Below are 24953 nucleotides of genomic sequence, written 5' to 3'. Positions count from 1 at the left end.
CTATGGAGGAACTTCGCTGAACGGTGATTTTGGGAGCCATGTGTGTGTTTAGTCTTTTAGTCGTGTCCGACTCTTCGTGACCCCATGGACCAGAGCACGCCAGGCCCTCCTGTCTTCTACTGCCTCCCGGAGTTGGGTCAGGTTCATGTTGGTTGCTTCGCAGACACTGTCCAGCCATCTCATCCTCGGTCGTCCCCTTCTCCTCTTGCCATCACACCTTCCTAACATCAAGGTTTTTTCCAAGGACTCTTTTCTTCTCATGAGATGGCCAAAGTACTGGAGCCTCAGCTTCAGGATCTGTCCTTCAAGTGAGCATTCAGGGTTGATTTCCTTTAGAACTGATAGGTTTGTTCTCCTTGCAGTCCAGGGGATTCTCAAGAGCCTCCTCCAGCACCACAATTCAAAGGCACCAATTCTTCGGCGGTCTGCTTTCTTTATGGTCCAGCTCTCACTTCCATACATCACGACAGGAAAAACCATAGCTTCGACTATTCGGACTTTTGTTGGCAAGGTGATGTCTCTGCTTTTCAAGATGCTGTCAAGATTTGTCATCGCTTTCCTCCCAAGAAGAAGGCGCCTTTTAATTTCAGGGCTGCTGGGAGCCATAGGAACGCATTAAACGAAGTTTAATGTGTTCCTATGGCTTTTTCCGTTCCGTTTAGCAATGTTTCTGCATAGCAATGATTAATCCAGAACGGATTAATCGTCGCTATGTGGGGCACTACTGTTCAGTGGTGCCCTGCTTGACAATTACCCCGCTCCACGACGAATCCGCTTTACAATGAGTTTTTTGCAATCGCTATTGCGATCGCAAAATGTTTAAATGGGGAAAATCTGCTTGATGACCATCAGTTCCCTGCTTTGGGAACCTATTTTTCGCTTCACGATGATCAAAAACAGCTGATAGTCGGGGTTTTAAAATGGCTCCCTGCTGTGTTCAGGAGATTCTTCGCTTTACAGGCATTGGAAAATGGCCGCCCTATAGAGGATCTTCGCTGCACTATGAGGTATTTTGCCCACTGGAACGCATTGACCGGTTTTCAATGCATTTCAGTGGGTTTTTTACTTTCGCTTGATGACAATTTCGCTTAACAGCGATTTGAATGGAACAGATTATCGTCATCAAGGGAGGCACCACTGTAGATATAAAAGAACAAATAGCATCATTAAAATGAGGTGGATGGACCATACAAGACAGCTAGATGGACAATAAAATAAATCTATATTTGTCTATCAGACAATATATTATATATGTTCTGTCACATAATAGAGTAAAAATATATCACCCATTATCTTGGACTTGAGGAAGGAATACAGGAAGACTGTAAACTACACGGACGATTTTAAAAGATCAACAGGAACTGGCAAAACAGACATTTATGGGAGCAAATCAGGTCTGTATCCAACCTGGCACGTCAATGAACTAAAGGAGGAGGGAGAAGAAAGGGTTCACAGGACAGGCTCCTCTCCTAATAAAACCACACAACTAACCTGCAAGTTTGGGTATTGTTGTTGCTTCATTGTAGTAGCCTCCTCCCCTCACCAACCCCACCAATAGCTGAGGTTTTTGTATTCATTCTGTGCTCAAGGTGGATTCACATAACTATGGTTTTGAGATATTTTTCAAATGATTTAAAAGGTGTAATTTTTAATGTAGATACTGCAATATTTCCACATTACCTGTTATAGTTGTATTATTTGTATTAAATAAAATGTCAAGTAAAGTTTATTCCTGTAAAAGAGTTAACTCCTGTGTCTTTAATTTTAATAATTCCTTGCCATTAGTCTCACAAACTGTGTGTGTGTGTGAGAGAGAAGTGTTTGGGATTGAAGAGAACAGGCATCTGCAACTACAGTAGCTAAAAACAAACAGGAATAGCCAATACTTCCAAGATTCCCAAAAGAATTACCATTAGAAAAGCCACAAGGACAAGAATCACACTAGTATTTCTTTTCAAAAATTGCTGAGTAGAATGTTCTATTCAAGTACAGTACAATTCATATTTATTTATCTGTGGCTATCCAAAAGATGTACTACAATTGCCATCCACCGTAGCCAGCACAGACAATGGCGAGGGCTACAGGCACCACAGGCCAATGATATATGAAGGGCCAAGTGTTTCTTTCCATGGAATATATAGGGTAGCTTCAGATTTTTCATCAGCTTGAAAACCAAGTTAAATCTCAAAAGAATTGCAAGCACAGTCTGTACAGAAATGAGGGTAGTGAACAGATAGCAAAGGACATTTAGAAAATAACACTGTCTAATATAATACACACAAACTTTAAATTTTTTCCATAAGTAATTCAAACAAACAGGACACAATGACTAAGCTACCATTCCAACATGACATATGCAACTTTAACGCAGCAGGGAAATAGACTACTTTAACCATAATAGCAGACTTTCCAGAAGCAGAGCTCAGTGTCTCTCTGCAATTAGAAAAATCAGGCCTATAGCCATTGACCAAATTTACATAAGCCCTTTGAAAAATGTGGTTCATTATTGTCCACAGCACAGCAGAGAGAAGGATGCAGAAAAGAAAAGAAAACTCGTGGAATGTTAAATGGTACATGCAGAACACTCAGAGCAATGGAAAGTTGTACACTACTGTGGAAAACTATTAAGTTTAATCTTCTACTGCAAGCAAACTAACTCAATTTTTTTAAAATGCAAACCAAAATCAGAACACTAAATGTATCTATGGTTTTCTTCTGGGCTCATCTCATACAGCTAAAAGAAACCAGCAGTGCATGTTTACAGAAATCTTTTTAATTTACTCTGACCTAGCTCTGATGAAAAGCAATGTTTTAACAAAGGCCACTGATTCATCAGAGAATCATATGGAAACACAAGTCCAATCTAAATCAGATATTGTGTATTTGGAAAAATAAAGGAAGACAGTGCATAGAACCATACTTGGGATACCAAGTACAGTTTAGTTAGTCACAATTTCAACAATAAATTTCTTGGCCACTTTAAACTGAATTAGGTCTCTTGAACATACTAATACAAGCTTTAAGACATTATGGTTAACCTTTCCCAGTGGAAGCTGCCACTGTGCATGTGTAAGAGCAATCTAATAGTGCATCTTCCTCTGAAGGGTTGGTTGAATAGCCTAGTCTGTGCTTCAAATAAATGTTCTTTAATACGTATCTGCATTTTTAACTCAAGTTTCTTTCAAATTCTTTTTAAACTGCCACCTCACAACTTCCAGATCCACCTCCCTCTGCAGTGAGATACACTTAACTTGATAGTGAGCAACATGCAATTTACTTGGGAGAAAGCAGAGGGAAACACACAACTATTTCACTGGACAAACTGGTTGGGGTTGGTTTTTTCTTTTGTTTATTTTTATTATTATTTATTGTTTTACAATTAAGGATGTGCAGTTAACACCCCACAAGAAAAAAGCAGAAAAAAGTTTTATGGAAAAAAACCAAAATATACTGAACACATACCAATCAAATGGTAGAGATATGGGACTGGCTTTGATTTCAAAGTTTCAATAGAAATTTTAAAAAGGATGAAATGTAATAGCTGTTCAATTTCCAAGTCTAAATAGGCACTGTTTAAAAAAAAGTTGTTTTTTAATTTTTTTTCCATCACATGGCCCCAGTCTAAATACACTGCCAAACATCTTAGGCTTTCAAGAAGTTAACTGAGAACACCATCTTTCAGTGATAATAAAAGCTCAGGACCCGCCCACCCACCCTCTTTAAAAACCACTTCGTGCTGTTGGAGAGGAGCAAAATTAGAGCTTATAAAGGTTTGAAAGCATCCAAGGCAAAGAGCACAATATAATTTGTTCACTATAACTTGTATTGAAAAAGGAGAATAAAACACAGAGATCTACATCTTGGTACATAAAACTGTTGTCTTTCTTGGAGATCTTTGAAAATACGTTTTACAGGTTTATTGGAGGAAAGGGGGAAAGGACACTGCTTAAGTCATCTTCAGTTGAAGGGGTCAATTTATACTTCATTATAACCATTTTTATACACTGTACATCTACCCTAGTTGGATCAGTGTGTGGTACTGCTCATTGGTGTCCCTTTGAATAACTGTAAACTAAACCACAGTATGCAACTCCATTGGAAGCTAAAGATCAAATGAATGTACAGCCAGTTATATTTCCCCTGCTTCACGCTCTTCAGAGCTTCTTCTGTCTTCTGATCGACCATTAGCACTTTCATAAGAACGTTTCCTGTCTTTGCAGTCTCGCTCTCCAGGTGACTTTTCTCTGGGGCTTCTTTCTTTGTCACGTGATGTTCTGGTATGGTCTCTTGACCGTTCTTGATCTCTGGAAGCTCTTTCTTTTGAGGACCTAAAATAAACCACAATCAATTTAAAAAATCTACATTATCTTATTTAAAAAATCATTATAGCTAAAAACAAGACTACTGGAGCACAAGGTAGCACACAGAGAATGCACCATATTCAGACTCTGAAGAAAAGTTTATATTTAAACGTGTTCTAAATCTGACATTCCAAAACAAGGACAAAGACAAACACCCTTCAGTCAAAATTCTAAAGGATAGGGAGCTCAAACTATTGCCACCTAGCATATATTTAACCCAAGCCATGGCATTATTAATGGTCAAATGATAAAACTGTGTTCATCCTCATGTGCCCACATTCATTAATACACTGAAAATAGGGAAACTCTCTGAAATGAAATCAAGCCAGCGTTCTCCTCATCTGGCTAGTCAGCATAAGAAGTTTGTACATCTGCAGAAAGATGCAGGTTCTCGTCACCAAGTTCAAAATATTATTTTTATACAGCCCTATCAATGTACATGTTGATTCAAAATTTAGAAACAAGAGATACATATTTGTAGCTTCAAGTTTTTATCTTGTATTATTTGTTATTTAAGATTACACACAATACACATGGACTTCAGAGACTACTCCACATTCAAATACCTTACAAGCAGCATCCTGATAGAGAAAAATGACTTATGTGCTGTCAGAGTCAACGTTTATTATCAAAAGAAAAGATGGGATTGTTCTGAGGAGGAGCAAGCAGCAGCCATAGCATGTGAAGTCTTGCTAGTAGCACATGAGTAGGGACTAAAGATGGTTACGAATTAAAAAACAAATAATCAAATTCATTCAAAAATCGCTAATTTATCCATTTATGTTCATATGAATCAATGCAAATACAAATCAATTAACTTTTAGTGATTTTTGATCTGGCGATTTGTTTGTCTATAAAACTGCACCCAGTCACCAAAATTGCAGGGACACTTCCTCTGACTCTCCTCTACAATTCCTCCATGTTTGATGAAGCTCATGTTTCCCCAAGCCAGCTTATAAAAGGCACTTTTTTGGGGTGACCCAATTTGTTGGTATATAACATGGATGTCTGAACCCCAATCTTTACCAAACATGGTGGGATTGTAGAGGAGAGTCTGTAGAAGCTTCTCTGTGATTGTGGTGTCTCTAGGTGCTTGGGTTTTTAATTTTAAAAAATGAACTGACAAATCAATTTATCAATTCATCAACAGAATTCATAAATTAATGATTTGTTGAGCTTGACAGTCACGAATCACAATTTTTCTGATTTGTGTCCTCTCTAGCAAAGATGCTAATAGAAAATAAGGCCTACAATAAATTTTTCTATTAGCTTTCTTTATCATCCTTCAGAACAAAATTACTAGAGTCATTTTAGAATGTCTCATAGATATGGAGTACTCTGAATAAAGAATGCTTTAGATATAGAAGAGACGAAGCTGATGAGGGACATATGGATTACATATGAATAATTGATAGGGCAAATGATTTTGACAGCCAAGTTTTGGATAAAGGTAGCAAAAGTGAGCTGAAAATTAGAAAGACTACAAAGAAGGCTGCAGTATTTATGCAGTAGTAAATGTTCTAAGGCAGATCGTTCAAATTTGCTTCTGAAAAAGGACTTGTGCTTCCTTAGTAGTATTAGAGCAAATATATCACCCCACAGTGCTTAAAGCGCTCTCGTGGCGGTTTACATGTTAATTATGCAAATAACACATTGCCACCCCCCCAGCAAGCTGAGTACTTATTTTACTGACCTCAGAAGGGTGGAAAGAGTTATAACTGCTATCAAAAATGATAATTTTCCTTCCTCCATCACAAAAATAATTAAAATTATGGTGTTTGTCTGTTAACTATGTTTTTTGCGAACTGATATATTACCTTTTTTTAGAACTTCGTTCTCTGCTCCTGTCCCTGGAGCTATGTCTGCTTCTCTGGTGACTACGGCTCCTGCTGCGACTAATAGAGCGAGACCTGTGACGGTGACGTTTCTCGCGAGACCTGGATCGAGTTCTTTTCTTCCGTTCACGTGAGGAGGAACGAGATCGATGTCGGCGGCGATCTCGGGATCTAGATCTTGAAAGGGATTTACGTTGGATAACGAACATGGTTAGGCCTTTTGTGTTAAAATGAAAGATCCAAAAACACGAAAGAGGTGCTCTTTTGTGAAATCTGTGTTATTTTGTCAGCTGTCAAAAGTGAGCCTTTATAACATGAATGATTTCAGTTCAGAAAACAGGGTACATGAAAGTTTTATTTTGCTTTTGTGCCATCTTTTTCATGTTACCTTTCAGTGACCTAATGTCTATCAAATTACATCAGAAAACTTTCATCTAACAGCATCACAAGGACTATCAGTAGCAAACACGGGGTGGGGTTTTTTGGGGGAAGCTGAACCGGAACATTCAATTTGTAAAAGAGCCTAGACCCAGTGAGGAATGCTCTTTTTGCTCCAGCCAATCCGTGTGGTATAATCACCATCTTAGAACTGTAAGCTGGAAGGGACCCTATGGATCATCGAGTCCAGCTCCTGTCAAGGAGGCACAGTGAGTAATCGAACTCCCAACCTCTGGCTCCGCAGCCAGATACTGTACATAAATCACTAAGCTATCCAACAGTTATTATTGTGTGCTGGACACTTGGTGCCCTCCATCTTGGGTTGCCACCTGCCTGCTTCCATCTTGGATCCTTTTTCCTTGATTTTTTGTTTGTTTGAGGGATTCTACCTCCCTCATTTCTTTGAATTATTTTTCTTATTGCCAGGCATCTTGCCAGTGCCAGATTATATATTTTGGATCCACTCCCCAATTGCTTTGGAAATATTTCCCCCTCTTTGTTTGTTCTTTTCTTTTTCTTGGTGTGTGTGCCTTTTCTTTCTTGAAATATTTTTGCTGCTGCCTGCTGAAGTGAAGGTGTCGAGCAGTAGGAGGACTGAAATCTCTCCGTATTCTCGTAATTTGGGCGGGCGGGCTTTGATTTTTGTTTTTGCCTTTATCTGGTTGGTTTTTCAGAGAAAGAGCTGTGTGTGGCTTTTTATTTATTTATTTATTTATTGCTATTTTCCCTCTCTATATGTGTTCTATTTGCTGTGTATTTATTGTACTAAAGGTGTATATTTTGGTTGTTTTTTGGAACTATTTTTGTGGTGATGTATGCGCTGGGGGTGGACTCCACCAGTATGCCACTGGACCATGTTAATGTGACAATATAAACTAGTCCCTGTACAGCTCTGATTATAATTATCTTTCTCATATACTGTTCAGTTGTTTTTGGAGTAGACTAGTTCTCTGTTTTCTTGCCTCTTTTTTTGAATAATTTTAAATAGTTTTTTTAAAGTCTTTTGGAATTACAGAAACAATAATGGGAAACTTGAAAGCATATTTCCCTTTTGTGTAAAAACAAAAGGACCACCAGTACATGAAAAATACAAAACAAAAGAGGCACCCCCCCTGAAAGAACCTGAAATGAAAGAAATACAAAAAAGTTTGCTGTGTACATTCCAAATAAGGAAGGAACCTTTAACAACTCTAGTAAGAAAATTTACATCTCATTTGTATGCACAAAATTTCTTACTGGAACTGCTGCTACAAGTCTGTAAGTTTTGGACATTAGCAAAGTGCTATTCTGGCAGGTGAAAATCCCTGCACCTTAACATATGAAAATTTTAAACAGTTTTTAAAATGGTAAACTCAATCACTTCCTTTACTGTGTTCTATTGGCAAGGCCAATTCTATACTAGTACCAAGATATGCATTATGAATTGGAGGAATTTGCGACATCTAGACCATAAAAGGTTAAATGCCAATGTTAAAAAAATTCACTGGTTAAAAAAACCAACAGCAGTAATTAATTCAAATCCCTTTGTGTCTTAAACTTCCAGTCACAGCTTACTGCCCAGATATCTAGTAATGTGGCCCACAGTCACTGTGACCAGGATACCAAGAGTACACTCCCATTAGTTCCCAGTGCTTCTGCTAGAACTGGTGACCCCTTCTTCCTCCTGCACCTCAGCATCTCCTCTGTGCAATCCAAAAAACTGTTCTGAAGAGCTGGGAAACCATCTGGTGTAAGTTGTTGGCACCACAGAGGGCTATAGCAGGAATGGAAGAAAATTTTACCTCAGCTGGTAGTGGATATGGAAGTACCTACTGGATCTTGGCCACTAAGCCTTGTTATACTGAGGACTCATTCAAGTGCACTTCTGCAGCAAACCTACAGTATCCTTTTGTCACATAAAATGTGGACTCCAATTTCAGTACTAATAACAGCAGGCCAAAGGGTGCCCAAGTTGAAATACAAAACACAGTATTATCCACTAAGAGTTCTCTGTGGCTGATGATGAAACACAGGGTCAAAAATTCAAATCTCTTGCTCGCTAGGTACAGTGGTGCCTTGACTTACGAACCTCCCAACCTACGAACATTTTGAGTTACAAACAGCTCCATTCGCAAAATTTTGCTTTGACTTGCAAACAAAAAAAGAAAATGCGGGAAAGGCTGGAAATTTGAACTTTCAGTTAACCGTTGGCCAGCGAAGAGGCTGCTTGTCTGCTACCTCGCTCACCCCAGTGGTTAGAGAGTGTGGAGAGAGACTTCAGAGTGCCTACTGCCTGGTACTGCACTGTATGGACTGTATTTTTTTGGCTTTTTTATTTTTGGATTTTTTACTTTCTTTTTTAAAAGAGAGAGACTGCCTGTTCTGGGTGAGTACACTGTATTTAATTTACAGGGGTTTTGCAGCTTGGGGTTGGGATAGGTGGGGGGGTTATGTTTCTGTGCTGACTGTTGGCTTTAAAATCAGAAAACTGTTTGCAAAGGTCTGGCTGGCTGTTGGCCTCTAAAATGTATTTTAGTCATTTGGTTTTAAAATCAGAAAACTTTTTGCAAAGGTCTGTCTAGCTGTTGGGCTCTAAAGCTAAGTGACCTCTCTTTTGTTTTAAAAGGTATTGGTGGGTGGGTTTAAAAGGTGCTTGGTTTGTTTTAAAAATGTGTTTTGTTTAAAATTTGCCTGGTTTAAAATGTGTGGGTTTAAAATGTGTTTTAGACTCCAAACTCCCCCCATTGTCTTCTCTCTCTCTGTCTTCTCTCTTTTTGTGCTTAAAAGCACAAAACTTTTTCTGAGGGGTTTGTGTGCCCCAGTGATGACCTTCTTCTTTCCTCTTTTTCCCATTGGTCCCTCCCTCCTTTCCTGCCCTTTTTTTAATCTAAGTTCAACTTAGGTTAAAAGAAGAAAAATTCTCCCCCTAGTGGTAGAGGGAAATGCTGATTTGACTTGTGAAAATTTTGACTTACGAACATCTTCTGGGACGGATTAAGTTCGTAAGTCAAGGCATCACTTATTCCTGGACTACAATCACCTAGATATCTATTCAACTTAGTGGTTCTAATAGAGAAATACTTTTAAAAAGAAGAGATGGACCTTACCTTTTGGGGTTTTTGCTATGGGAACGAGATCTAAAACAAATGGTAGAGAAAATATCAGGTGTTATGTTATAAAGTCAGTTTGTACAAAATCTTAGTTGAAAGTGGACACTGTTGAAGAAGCAATGGATTTTGCATGTAAGCAGAATGAACAAGTCTAATATACTGATCAAAACTGAAAGATAACATACCAAATAAACTATTTGTTATTACAGATTATTTTTCTTTCCGTGGTTTTTCAGAATTTTAATAAGGATGGGAGTTCTTGATTTCCTGGACTGCAAATCCCTTAATTCTCAATTATGGGAGCTCTACATGACACACAGACATCTGACAAACACCTAACTGTGATTTACCTGGGAGAAATGGCTCTGCTAGGCCCAGCTCCCTGTTCCTGCCTCAATACTAGCTGGGAGTTTACTTTTCAAACAGGATGCATGGTGGAAGTAGACACAGCACAGCCTCAAAGCCTTCCAATTGAGGCCTTTCTCACAGGTGAGCTACATTTTCGTGTCTGCAGGTGTCTGTCTGTCAGGCACAACTTCCAGAATGGAAAATTATAGATTTGTAGTCCAAGAAATTTTTTAAAACCCATCTAATTGCTATTGTTTTTTGTTTATTATTTATTTTAAAAAACCGATTTTCCCGTGGCAGAGTCATATCCATGAGGCTTTCCTGGGAAAATTAAAGTCATATTCCAAGTACATTATAAAGATTAATAAATCCTGCCTGCATCAGAGTCCCTTATTATTTATTTCATTCATATAAAAAAAGGTCAATTGCAAAATAATTCAAGCGTTTTATCCTTTTAGCTATATGCATTTGATGTTTAGCTTTTCCTGCAATGCTAACCATACCCTAGAATACCATGCTATGATTGATACTCCCTGTGTTTTTCAACCCTTTGACTTTAATCTGTCTTGCTGCCATCAGAAGATGGTCTATTAAGGATTTATGTAATATGAACTCATTCTCCCTTAAGAAAAGAATAAGAAACACTAATTCCAGGGACTGAGTAATCGACTAATTCTGTTTATTTCAATAAACACCTCTTCCTAAAACAGCTCTACTTTTATGCAATACCATTTCATTTTTTTAAATGATCCCTCATACTTACAGCCTCTTCAACACAAACTGACATTGCAGGGTTGATATATGAGAGAAGAAGTAGGATCAAACACCATTTTTGGAGTATTTTCAATGCAGTTTCCCTAGCAATAACAGAGACCCCTTTATATGGAAATGTAAACATTTCTGATTACTAAATTTTCATTTATTTTAATATTTTAATCCTCTTCCCACATCTCCCACAACCCCAATGAAGAGCCTAGATCTGTCTCAATAAACACAAATTAGGTTTTGCCACTGTTCCTTTATTTATTTCAGTGAAAAAATGGAGAAAAATTTTCAAAGGGAGTGAGGTATCTCTTGGCCTGCTTCATGATGTTGGCTTGTCTAATAAAACTGCTTATTTGGTACCAGGTGAGCCACAATATACCCCATTCTCCAAAAATCTCTAGGAAGAGGGATGGCTTGTGTAGAACTAACCTAATAAGGCCGATCTTTTCAAAAACTTCAGGGGTTAGATACCTCATCACCTGCGAGAGACCTGGGTGACAATATTGGTCTTAGAGGGAAACATCTGGTAGGAACATCTCCTTTCTTTGCTTCCACAGTTGCATCTCAGGATATAAAATGTCATTTTGAAGCTGATATTTTAAGTCCTTTCTCACATAAAATATTTTTCCTACCTCAGATATACCCAATAGTTCCCTTTCTATTTCAAACAAGGGGATTCGGCCTAATCTTATGTCTAACTCCATCACAGGATGAAGTTATGGTAATAGGCTTTATAATATGTGTGGAATAACAGAATAGCCAACTCCCTTTGCGGACTGTACAACAGCAAAATGATCTGGCTGTCCTACGGTTTTTCCTATTGAAGATAAATATTTCAATTTCTTTCTGCCACATTTTGAATGTGGCATCTTGAATTTTTAATAGTAGGATATTAAAAAAGATATGTGAACCAGGGTAAAATCATCATCTTAAGCAATGCAATCCAGCTCGATAATGATATCTTATATTTATCCCATTTTTGCAGTTCTAATTTGGATTTTTCCAAATATAGTGGTGCCTCGACTTACGAATGCCGCTACTTACAACCATTTTGAGTTAGGACCAGCTACGGCTGGAAAATTTTTCTTCTACTTGCGACCAGAGCTTCCACTTACAAACAAAAAAATAAGGCAGGGGGAAAAAGCGGGAAATTCAAATTTCTAACTGTAGTTAGAGTGTGTGTGTCGTCGTCAGAGGCTTGGGACTGCCTCCTTCTGCTTCTGAGTGTGTGTGTGTGTCTGTTTGCAGGGAGGCTTTGGGCTGGCCTGTAAGGTAAGGTGCTGTTTCCGGCTTTTTAAAACTGTTCTGGGTGTTTTTGCAGCGTGGTTTTGAGCTGGGGGTTATGTTTCTGTGCTGTGATGGTTTGGGGGTTTTGTTTTTTGGGGTTTCCCCCCCATTTCCGATGGGTCTTGGGGGGTTTCCTTGCTTTTTTGGATTTTTCCCATTTCCAATGGGTCTTGGGGAGTTTGTTTGCTTTTTAGCTTTTCCCCCCCATTTCCAACCTTGCACAATCTGCTTAATTGCTTTTTGTTTTGTCTTGTTTGCATTTGCAATGGGTCTTGCGTGGTTGATTGGTTTTTGGTTTGTTTTCTTTGAATTAGGTCTTGCACGCTTGATTGCTTTTTGCTTTGTCTTGTTTGCATTTACAACGGGTCTTGCATGGGTGATTGCTTTTTTCTTCTTCTTCTTTTTAACCCCTTCAGCTGGAAGGGGTCAATCGAGTTTCCGACCGGTCTTGCAGTGATTTTTTTTGGTGATCTTTTTCTTCGGCCGGAACGAATTAATTGCATTTCAATGCATTCCAATGGGAAAAGGTGCTTTGACTTACGACCATTTCGAGTTACAAGCATCTTCCTGAGCCAATTAAGTTCGTAAGTCAAGGCACCACTGTATGTGCATAGTTGGATTTGAAAAACATGGTGGGATTTTAGCTATGAAGACTCCTAAATATTTAAAGCCTTTATTTGTGAGACCTTTAACCTCTGAGATATTAAAACCTGTTCTGACAGATTTATTGAAGAACAATTAAATCTGATTTCCTAAAATTCACTTGGAGTCCTGCAATCTCAAAGAACTCCTGTAATTCCATACCCAGTATTTAACCTTTACCAAATACATGTGAATTAAACAGTACTGACACATTTAATGATATAAATATTTTTATTTTTGCTGCTATACCTGGGTTTCCAATATTTTGCTCCTGATCAGCAGCCTTGAAGGTGTGGGCAAGACTTTTTATTTAGAAGCCCCAACTGTTGACAGTAAGTGGAAATAAAAACTACTACCCTGGTCAACAACAGCCAATCCTTACCTCCTTAGCTTCTCTCTTTCTTCCCTCTCTCTTTCTTCTCTCCGCTTTAGGCGCTCCTGATTTCGTTTCTCCTGCTTCTCAGCCACAATCCTCTGAAACACAGGCAATTTAAAAATAAATAGAACTATATGAAACGTTTAGGATATAAATATCAGCATTTAGAAAGTTTTATTCTTATCCATTTCTGCCTTAAATCTAGCAGAATTACAACTTATATAATTTACTAAGGAGTAAATAATACATATATTTTTGCTCTAGTTCCACCTCCTTAAAGTTAATTTTTAAATTGTTATTTCCATATTAATCCTGTCACACAAAAGTGAGTAATTCCTGCTATCATTATGGAAGTCATCATTGCTGACAAAACTACAGCATGGCAACCACATCCACATCCACTTTGTATTTAAAAAGTGTTACAATGAGTGTTACAATGAGTAAGGGGAAAGTAAGAATTATAAACCTAGAAATGTAGGAAGTAGTCATAAAATGGAGGTTTGAACAGCAATGTACCGAATGCTTGCTACAGCTGTTCAGAGCAAACAGCTAGTTTCACCAGACTGGTGAAACACACAAGACCAGCAAATCTATTAGGATTTCCAAAACTAGGAAAAGCCATAGAAAATGAATGTTTCTTTTCTAAAGCAAAAGCCCATACAGTGGATATAAAAAGTTTACACACCCCTGTTAAAATGTGACATGTCTGTGATGTAAAAAAAAATGAGACAAAGATAAATCATTTCAGAACTTTTTCCACCTTTAATGAGACCTTTGAACTGTACAACTCAGTTGAACAACAAACTGAAATCTTTTAGGGGGAGGGAAGTAAAAATTAAAAACTGAAATATGATTGCATAAGTGTACACAGCCTCTTATAACTGGGGATGTAGCTGTGTTCAGCAGTAAACGATCACATTCAAACTCACGTTAAGTTGGAGTCAGTACACCCCTGCCATCATTTAAAGTGCCTCTGAGGAATCCCAAATAAAGATCAACTGTGCTAGCAGGTCTTTCCTGACATTTTCTTAGTCACATCCTACAGCAGAAGCCATGGTCTGCAGGGAGCTTCCAAAGCCCTCCGAGGGATCTCACTGTTAAAAGGTATCAGTCAGAAGAAGGGTACAAAAGAATTTCCAAGGCATTATATATACTGTACGAGGGGTGCTGATAAGTACAGTATTGAGCCTTTTCCAGAAAAAATTGAGTTAGGAAGCTGTAACTGCCACACTATTCTACATACATATTCCCCCAGGAAGTCAATGCACTTACGACATCTATCTTGCAGCTTCCCAAGTCCCTGAAAATAAAATTCTTCTGACTGCTGGTGTAACCACTCATTTGCAGCAATAGCTGGCTCCAGAACACTCCCAAATCGTTGTCTCTTTAGGTGTTTTTTGAGTTTGGGAAACAAATAATAGTCAGAAGGAGCCAGGTCGGGAGAATAGGGTGGATGGGGCATCACTTGAAAGCTAAAAGCTAGGACACATATATCAGGCAAAACAAAAAGAAAATAATAAAGATGACAAAAACATGGTGCCACACTGAAAATTAACTGCTATAGTTCAATGTGAGCTTCCATGGACAAGTTCACTTCCTCAGACAAAAGAATGGGATTATATGAAAAATATTTTTACAAATCAGTCCCATCATATCTGAAGAAGTGGACTTCTCCACAAAAAGTTCACATCAAAATATATCAGTTAGTCTTTAAGTTGCCACAACCTTTCTGTCTTCTTTATTTTTTATTTTTATTTTGTTTTTGCCTGATAGTCTAGCACAGACTAACATGTGTATCTCTTCTAAAACTACTAGGATAAATATAGTTCATTTCAGTTATCTTCAGTGCTAAAAATTCTGCATCCTAACTCATGATTTTTGCACCTCTGTCCTTAAACTCCAGTCCATAGCCATTCAAAAATACTGTGGAACAACAATCATTTACACCGATTTTTAAATACCTCTCATTCTTCACCACATGAATATCGATTTCAAATATGCTATCAACTGATGGAAATCCATTAAAATAGTAAAAAAAGTAACTTTTAATAGTCTGAAGGAAACAGTATGCATTTACCTTGAGTTCTTCAAGCTTTTCTCTTATTTCAATAAATCCCAAATGCAATTTTCCTCCAAAGTGATCAGCAAGCCTCCTGTCATTATCATGGAGACCAAGATAAGCTGAACAGACTTCACAAACCCGAAGTTTCTGCTGCTGAAAGCTGGAAGCAGGCATGGAATTCCTGTACACTTCCTGGAAAACACATCACCATATTTCTCTCACTCATAAGAATAAAGCACAGTTGGATGGGTACAGAATGATCTTTACTAGCTAGAACAGTTTTAACACATCTGTTCCTTAATCAGAAATAAGAGATTCATCTAGACAAACTCTGTGCATAATCCCCAGCCTATACAGTTCAAAACCCATACCATCTCTCTATCTCTTCTCAGTGATGTTCATAGTTTTCCACCCTAGGTAAACATATTTAGTTTTTTTTTTGTTTATGTGCCATTGCTATACCCTGGTTAGATTAGTAAGAGATTGAAATGTTTTAATTTATCTTATTTTGAAAATATGGGTTATTTCTAAAAAGTGGAAATATCCTTGTTCAGCTGTCTTCTGCTATATGAATTGTAAGACGATCAAGCAAGCAAATTCACTACTCTTTGCTCACTCCCCACCCCATTTTTCCTTTCCAAAATATACTGCTTGTTGTCTTCCTGCAGACCTTCCTGTTTTTCTCCAGTGGTCTCAACCGTATTGACACAGGGGTCATGAGTTCAGCATTAAAGGAAAATTACTTTGCTGTGATGTTTTAAAAGCTTTTATATCCTCCAATGCTGCTGGCTAACTCAGAAGATCTTTTTAACTTCATTGTCGTAAAAGAGCCAGAGAGTGCACTGTTGGTGTCATATCATGTCTTGACCAATGTCTTTGACATTATGTGATTTTATCTAAATAACGTATTTTTATCTCCCTGGTCACTGACCGTAAATAACAACAACAACAACAAATTTGCCAGAATTAATTTAGGAAAGCAGAGTACAGTGGTGCCTCGCTTAACGATTGCCTCGTTTAGCGATGAATTCGCATAACGATGGGTTTTTAAAGAAAATAATATGCACCATTTAACGATGTTTCCTATGGGCGATTTTCGCTTAGCAAAGTTTGGGACCATGCTTCACATAGCGAATGCGTTTTTAGGTCCCCTGCTTCACATAACGATGTTTGTTTTTTCATTTTAAAAAGTGTCTTAAAATGGTCAAAAACGGTTCTAAATGCTTGGATTCGTTAGAGCACCTTCTAAAACGGGTGCAAACTTAATTTGGCTTTGATCTGACTTTTTGTTAATTTTTGCTGAATTTTTTTCTTCCCCATAGGAAACAATGGAGCTGTCAAAATTTGACAGCTCCATTGTTTCCTATGGGGGAGAAAATAAATTACAAAAAATTAACGAAAGGTCAGCAACTGTTTTAAATGCTTGGGTTCGTTAGAGGACCCTCTAAATCGTGTGCAAGCTAAGTTTGGCTTTGTTCCGAGTCTTCGTTAATCCTTTGTGAATTTTTCCCTCCCCCATAGGAAATAATGGAGCTGTCAAATTTTGACAGCTGTCAAAAGTTGGTGGGGGAGAAAAAAATTCAGCAAAAATTAACGAAAAGTCAGATCAAAGCCAAATTAACTTTGCACCCGTTTTAGAAGGTGCAGAAGCTATTCCAAGCATTTAAAACCGTTTTTGACCCTTTTATGACACACTTAAATTTGCAAAAATTGACTTCACTAAACCATTGAAATGCATTAAATAGGCTTCCAATGGAGGAAACATTGTATCGCTTAACGATGTTTCCTATGGTTTTTTTCACTTAAGGACGGATTAACCGGTTTTTAATGCATTCCTTTGAGAAATGGTGTTTCGCATAACAATGTTTCCCATAGCGATGGTTTTTTTGGAACCAATTAACATAGTTATGCGAGGCACCACTGTAACTTGATGACTATATTCTTGCTGTGTGATGCCCCTTAATATAAGGAAAGGAAATGTGAAGAAAAACTTAGTGGGAGTTACTATTTCAGAGTACATGTAATGTCTAAATATGAAATAACTGAGGACCAAATAAATGATCTTTCAATTTAAAATTAAGAACAATGTCTAATATCTACATTTTCTTTTTCTGGCTGCAGACCAAAGGAAACAAGCCTACACAAGTAGATCGAGATAATACTGTAAACAGTTTCAAAAGGAGCCTAAACAACACTTACACTGATTAAGAACTGAAAAAAAAGAATGAACTGATACTATGAAGCTACAGTGGTGCCTCGCATAGCGAGGTTAATCCGTTCCGGATTAACCTTCGCTATAGCGAAACATCGCTGTGCGGAAATAAAAAAGCCATAGAAACACATTGAACTTCGTTCAATGCGTTCCTATGGCTTGAAAACTCACCGCTGTGCGAGGTTCTTCCATAGCGCCGCCATTTTTGCGCCCTCGGTAAGCGAGGGCAGGGCGTGAAAATGCGGCGCGGACCTTCCGGCGGCCATTTTGGAACCGCCGATCAGCTGTTCTCCCCCGCTTCGTTATGCGATATTTGCTAAGCGAATCGCTTAGCGAATATCGCAAAGCGAAAAATCGCCATAGGGGCCATCGCTGAGCGAATGCTCCAGCAATGGCCCAGAGCGCCTCGTTAAGCGATTTCATTGCTCAGCGAGGTGCTCGTTAAGCGAGGCACCACTGTATTTCTATTTCTCTATGTAAACCATAACTTATGTACAGAATCAGTCACTATGGAAACTTCGGCAGGTCAAAAACACAGCTGTCAGGATGATTACAGGTACCAACAGATATGAACACACATTCCCTGTCTTGGCATGCCTTCATTGGCTCCCTGTTAGTTTTCATGTCCAATTCAAGGTGCCAATTATATCCTATAAAGTCTTTTATGGCTTAGGACGTTGATACTTGTCAGAATATCCCTCCCACAAAATAGCTACCCACCCCATTTGTTCCTCACAGTCCTTGATGCTAAAGATTGTGACACCTAAGGAGGCCAAAAGAGCTAATACCAGGAACCGTGCTTCCTTAGTTGTGGCTCCTTTCCTCTGGAATAACCTTCCTACAGAAGGTCTGTCAGGCAGCATCCCTCTTGGCTTTGAGAAAGTTAATTAAAATAGAATTGTATGAAGCTGCCTTATCAGAGTTAAACTAACTGACCTGAGATGTCAAATTTGTTTAATTTTAACCAAATGCTGGTTTATCTAGCTTGTGACAAGGTTTGTACAGTATTTATTGTATATTATGATTATTGTTTTGTGTGATTTGTAATTATGTCATCCCAGCTGTAAACCACCCAGAGAATGATCACATTAGTGGGGTGGTACAGAAACTGATCTTTTCCAATCCTCTGGCCACTGCAAGTTTGGAAAACTCAGCAGTGGCCAGAGGATTGGAAAAGATCAATCTACATTCCAAACACAAGGGCAATGCCAAAGAATATTCCAACTACCGTACATTTGCACGCATTTCACAAGCTAGCAAGGTTATGCTCAAAATCCTACAAAGTAGGCTTCAGCAGTATGTGGACGGAGAACTCCCAGAAATACAAGATGAATTTTGAAGGGACAGAGGAACTAGAGACCAAACTGCTAACATGCGCTGGATTATGGAGAAAACCAGAGAGTTCCAGAAAAACATCTACTTCTGCTTCATTGATTACACAAAAGCCTTTGACTGTGTGGACCACAACAAACTATGGCAAGTTCTTAAAGAAATGGAGTGCCTGACCACCTTATCTATCTCCTGAGAAATCTATACAGTATGTGGGACAGGAAGCAACAGTTAGAACTGGATATGGAACAACTAATTGGCTCAAAATTGGGAAAGAAGTATGACAAGGCTATATATTGTCTCCCTGCTTGTTTAATTTATATGCAGAATACATCATGCGAAAGGCTGGACTGGATGAATCCCAAACCGGAATTAAGTACCGGAAGAAATCTAAACAACCTCAGATACGCACATGATACCACTCTGATGGCAGAATGTGAGGAGGAATTAAAGAACCGTGTAATGAGGGTGAAAGAGGAGAGCGCAAAAATAGTCTGAAGCTCAACATAAAAAAAAAAGCTAAGATCGTGGCCACTGGCCCCATCACCTCCTGGCAAATAGAAGGGGAAGATACAGAGGAAGTGACTGATTTTACTTTCTCGGGCTCCACAATCACTGCAGATGGTGACATCAGCCATGAAATTAAAAGATGCCTGCTTCTTGGGAGGAAAGCGATGATAAACCAAGACAGCATCTTAAAAAGCAGAGATATCACCTCGCCAACAAAGGTCCGCATAATCAAGTTATGGTTTTTCCAGTAGCGTTGTATGGAAGTGAGAGCTGGACGATAAAGAAGGCGGACCGCCGAAGAATTGATGCTTTTGAATTGTGGTGCTGGAGGAGACTCTTGAGAGTCCCCTGGACTGCAAGGAGATGAAACCTATCCATTCTGAAGGAAATCAACCCTGAGTGCTCACTGGAAGGACAGATCCTGAAGCTGAGGCTTCAATACTTTCGCCATCTTGTGAGAAATCTCCTTGGAAAAGACCTTAATGTTGGGAAAGTGTGAAGGCAAGAGAAGAAGGGGATAACAGAGGACGAGATGATTGGACAGTGTTATCGAAGCTACCAACGTGAATTTGACCAAACTCCGGGAGGCAGCAGAAGACAGGAGGGCCTGCCATGCTCTGGTCCATGGGATCATGAAGAGTCGGACATCACTTAACGACTAAACAACAACAATAACACCTGTTCCTACAGTGCACAGGGGGTTGGGTTTTTTCTCCTATTTCACTGACCCAAAGAAAAATAGCAGTTTGTGACTTATCCTTTGCTTGAGCAATGTAAACAGTTACATAGAAACCAAGAAACTCCAAATGGTGTGATTGTCTGTAATAATGCCATTGTTGAAGAAGAGACTGATTTGCCATTATTGACCTCAGGGATGGACATTTCCAGATCTCCAATCTGGCTGGATCATCACCATTTCCTCAGGCAACTGTATGTTCAAATTCACGTTCCTCCCTTTGGTCTGATGGCACCCAGAATGTTCACCAGACACATGTTTCTGGTGCCAGCTTATCTAAAAGTGCAATGGATTAACGTGACCCCATGTATCGACCATTAATTAATTGTGACAGATTCAAAGGACAGTGCCCAGAAAAGTGCTCTTCTCATTCAAAGTCTGCTGTTAAATCTCAGCTTTCAGGTTAATCTTTAAAAAAAAACACCCACCCCACAGACAACTCAAGCTTACAAGAATAATTCAGTACATTGGGACAGTCCTCACCATCTAGAACTGGCTGGACACCATCATGCAGAACAGGCAGTTCCCCAGGCCACAAAATTTTTCCTTCACCATAAGAAAGCAGTGTCCAGCTGCTGCATTTGGGACACCCACAACCACCTTGGAATTTGTAGCTAGAAAAGATAACTGCATGCCATCAGTGATTGTGCAGTTTCTAAATAGCTAAACAACATGGGAGAAGCACAGAAGAGAAGACTGAATGGGAGAAAGTATTCCACTCTTGAGGAACTGAAAAAATTAAAGGTTGTAGAGTGGAATAGAATTCATGCAGTCACATTCTGTGATGGGCCATCAAGATGAGCCACCTAACGCCAATCCGTATAATCAAGGCAGAAGGGCGCTGTGATTAGTAATTTCAAAAACTACATAGATATTCAGCAGGACCAAGAGAGTTGTACTGTCCATATCTAATACCCAGTTAATCTATTGCAGTAGAATTAGGCCAGAATCCAAAAGCTTTAGAGTGCCTGGAAGCAAAGAGCCCCTACAGTCTTTAGAGCTTTATTTCAGCCAGGGAAACTGAAAACTGGACAATCCAGGTGAAGTGAACTAGATTTCTTCAGTATAGATTGTAAAAGTTGTTTACTAAGAAGGAAGCAGAGATTAATTCTACATAAAAGTATTTATCACCTCTGAGATTCAGATCGTCACGACACCTTTGGCATCATTTAGTAACAGGAATGAAGAAGTATACAGAGAGCAAGTATTAGATGACTTAATGACTAAAGAAAAACAAACATAGAAGTTGAAATAAACTAATCGTTAAGGACAGAAGAATAGTGAGCCCTCCTCACCCATAGAGACTTCTAAAGAAGAAAAGGGAACCAAAGAGGGGGAGGTGATTGAAGAGAGAGAGAGACCAATGGTGCTGGGAAGACTGGTGGGGGACCTCTGAAAGCGGCACTGGTTGTGGGGGACAGTGGCGCCTGCACACACCCCCGGTGGCAAAGCGCCGCTTTCAGAAGCCTCCCGGGGCTTGCCCAGCATGTAAAAAGGCAGGGGGAAAGCACCATTTTTTAATTTCCCACATTTTTCGCCCTGCCTTTTTCCATGTTAGGCAAGCCTCGGGAAGCCCCTTAGACCCAGTGTCGATCAGCTAAGAGGCGGGGAGAGGGGGGCAGGAGTGCAGGCGACCACAAAATGGCTGCCGCCTCCCTGCTGGTTGCCGACTCTCAGCTGTTTGGCGCTCTTTTTCCGGCTGTTCCGGGGCTACAAAGTCACTGTGAGGCGTGGGGCTCAGTCTACTGTACCTAGTAAGTGACTTTTTGCTGACTTTTTTTTCTGACTTTTTTCCCCATAGGAACACATTAATTAAATTTCAATACATTCCTATGGGAAACACGCCTCACAAGACGAAAAATATCGCAAGACAGCCTGGCCCATCTTGCGAGGCACCAAAAAACTCTAAGACCCTTGTGGGCTTTTTTTCCTGTGAGGCATTCGTCTTGCGTGGCACCACTGTAAGGGGACACCCTTTCATCAGATGCCAGAAAAGGGAAGAAGTAACTTAAGTTCTTCAGACTACGCTCTTTGCCCAACTATTCTTTCCATAGGACAGTAAATATGGCTTAAGCAATTGAAAATACAGTTGTGCCCCGCTGGACGATTATCCCGCTCGACGACGAATCTGCTTTACGTTGACGATGTTTTAAATGGGTTTTTTTCACTGTGTGATGATCGGTTCCCTTTTTCGGGAACCGATTTTCACTTTACGACGATCAGCAAACAGCTGATCGTCGTAAAGCGAAAAAATGGCAGCCAGCTGAAGAAAATGGCCACCCGCTGTTTTCTAGGATGGATTCCTCGCTTTACAGGCACTGAAAATGGCCGCCGTATGGAGGATCTTCGCTGGACAAGCAGGTATTCAACCCATTGGAACGCATTAAACTGTTTTCAATGCATTTCAATGGTTTTTTTAATTTCGTTTGAAGTTTTCGCTCTACAGCAATTTCGCTGGAACAAATTAAGGTCATCAAGCAAGGCACCACTGTATCCCCTATATGCACACAGTGTAAATTAACCTGTTCATTTAAAATTAATTAATTAGTAGGCTATTAGATTACGGACTATTGTTTTAAATCCGCTTCCTGAAAAGCAATATATAAACAATGCAAATTCATATTACCTCTGCTTCTCTCTTCTTTGCCCTTGCTTTCTCCACTTCATCCATCACTTTCTGTGACTCTTCCACATTCCCATCAGCTCCAAGTTGCTCTACTTTGGCAAGCAGCTTCCCAATTTCTTCATTCAATTCATGGACTCGTTCAGCCTTTGGAGAAAGAAAAATGAGGCCTGAAACTAGCAAAATTCAGAAATAGAAGCCAGATCTCCCTCTGTTTTTTTAAAAAAGAGGGAGATCTGCCAAAAGAAGAGGCAGTAATGGAAAATGTGTTAGCCTTCCGACATACCTTGTTCAACCTCCACATCTTCACATTTTCCATTATTTCCCCTCAGTCAGTCAGTCAGTCTTCTAGAGCCACCATGCATATTCACTACTCAGGAGGTTGGCTTGCCCCCTACTTTTTAAACTTATTCGGCATATTGATATCCTTTCATTTTGTGAAGTTGCCATTTTTATCATATCAGGATGAGCATACAATAAATCAGTTTGCTAATTATATATCATACTGAATAGCCCTGTGTATATTATTCTTCCTCAGTTGTAGTTCAACGACTGAACTACAGTAGTTCACTGTTTAAATGATTGCTAAAAACATGCATTTTAGACAGGTCTTTCTGGACCTTATAACATCCTAATACAGTGGTTGTCTTAACATTTATATTATCAGTCCTGCCACCTTGCTTCCATATAATCTTAATTATTTTCAGTTAAATTTTATTGGTGTGTTTGGCTTAATTTTGATTTTATAATTAATATGTTTATTGTTTTAAATTGTTATTCAATTTAATTGTTTAATGTGTAAACTGCCCAGAGTGGCCTTTACAGCCAAATGGACAGTATAGTATAAAAGACAAACAAACATCAGTAAAATAGAACTGGTAATAAACTATCAGAAAGTTACAGTGGAATAATCATCATTGAGTGTTAAGAGTTAGGGTTTACAGGGCTTTGTTTGTACACTGCCCAGAGTAGTGTGAATTCACAAGCAAACAATAAATCATTATTTAATGTTTTCAATACAACAGAATTTTACTTGAAAAATAATGTTTCCTGGAGGGTTTTGTTTTTCTGGTGAATGGTTAAACAGAAAAATATGTATCTGGGGAATACCATATAGATAGTAAGAATGCTTACTTTGGCTGCAACTTCAGCACTGATTTCTTCTTGGGTTTCTGCCAGTCTTTTCTTTGCCACTTCAGTTCTTCTGTCACAGTCAGCAATGAATGACTGCAGATGATCCCTTGCCTAAGACAGCAATAAAAAGATTATCATGGCTGAAAATTAGCAAGTCTTCATAATGCAAAGCTTTTGGCTTAACAATACGTCTTTGTGGTTTTTGGGAGGGCAGATTAAGTGTCTGTTAAACCTGTCTGTTAAAATTTTCTGTTTCACTACCTATGTTATCTATTTTACCAATGATATCACCAACTCACCATCTACCTTTTATAGGAGATCCTAAAGCAAATACTGTAGTTCAGAATGTACATGAACACTTTAGTCTCTAACACACATAACTCTACTGCTGAAATTGAGAGAATCAGTAATTAAAGTGTGGAAAGAACAGTCTTGACTTCACACCAAGAAACAAAATTTCATTGCTCAGCATTCCCCAGACCAGGAGATACCACTTCTTTAAAACTAGAGGTTGCCAAGCTAGGGTATTATTCTTCTTTACATGAAGCCCATACTTCTTAGCTATTTGCTTTTCTTTGTCAATACAAAGAAAGTCTCAGGTGTGATTTAGCTCTGCCATATTATTCTAACATTTGATCAGGTGGATGTCTGAAATGACTTGCAAGGACTTAAGGTAAGTTTGTTATATTGGAGTGAACTGTAGTCATTATATAAAAAAAACTTTGTAATTTTTGCACAGGATGCCAGCAGAAGCACTCTCTGGGCACTTTACAGTTTAACTATACAGGTTACACAGTCCTTACAGCAAGCTGGAGATTCAATTTATTAACCTTGGAAGGATAGAAGGCTGAGCCGGCTACCTGAGCCCCTCAAGATTGAACTTATCCACATGCATACTGTCTCAGCTTCCTCCCTCCCTCTGCTCAATTCTCTCCATGGCATCCATTTTCTCTCTTTCCTCCCAACTCCCATTCCATCCTGGTTGTTCTGCTTCCTCCTCCCACTGTTCAATTTTCTGCCAATTGCTCTGTCTTCTATTAATGTTGCTCTGTTTCCGCATCTGTGATGGTCTTAGTGTGGCAGCTTATAGCAGCTTTCTGTGAGAGTCACTCAGCTCCCACTTCTTGTCATATAGCAGTCATTTCAGAATCTGTAAAGTATACCACCTGCAATACATTTTGCAGGTCCTAAGGCAGTAATAGGTGC

At 39.0% G+C, this 24953-nt stretch overlaps 1 protein-coding gene across 4 annotated transcripts in view; it reads right to left on the bottom strand.

The window, feature by feature from the left end:
* Window positions 1-1947: 1947 nt before the first annotated feature.
* Window positions 1948-24953, bottom strand: part of LUC7L2 (LUC7 like 2, pre-mRNA splicing factor) — a 47522-nt gene continuing 24516 nt past the window's right edge. For all 4 annotated transcript variants that reach the window (XM_020787935.3, XM_020787934.3, XM_078376114.1 and 1 more), the window contains 7 exons: window positions 23748-23858; window positions 22617-22760; window positions 15219-15395; window positions 13148-13239; window positions 9721-9750; window positions 6179-6373; window positions 1948-4328 (listed from right to left, as the gene is read on the bottom strand). In XM_020787935.3, coding sequence (XP_020643594.1) covers window positions 4130-4328; window positions 6179-6373; window positions 9721-9750; window positions 13148-13239; window positions 15219-15395; window positions 22617-22760; window positions 23748-23858 — 948 coding nt within the window. In that variant the 3' untranslated portion in view covers window positions 1948-4129. The remainder of the gene's footprint in view (window positions 4329-6178; window positions 6374-9720; window positions 9751-13147; window positions 13240-15218; window positions 15396-22616; window positions 22761-23747; window positions 23859-24953) is intronic.

This window comes from Pogona vitticeps, chromosome 5 (genome assembly GCF_051106095.1).
Source record: "Pogona vitticeps strain Pit_001003342236 chromosome 5, PviZW2.1, whole genome shotgun sequence".
NCBI lineage: Eukaryota > Metazoa > Chordata > Lepidosauria > Squamata > Agamidae > Pogona > Pogona vitticeps.
Note: the sequence above shows the minus strand (reverse complement) of the source record. Positions and strands in the feature narration are given on the sequence as shown.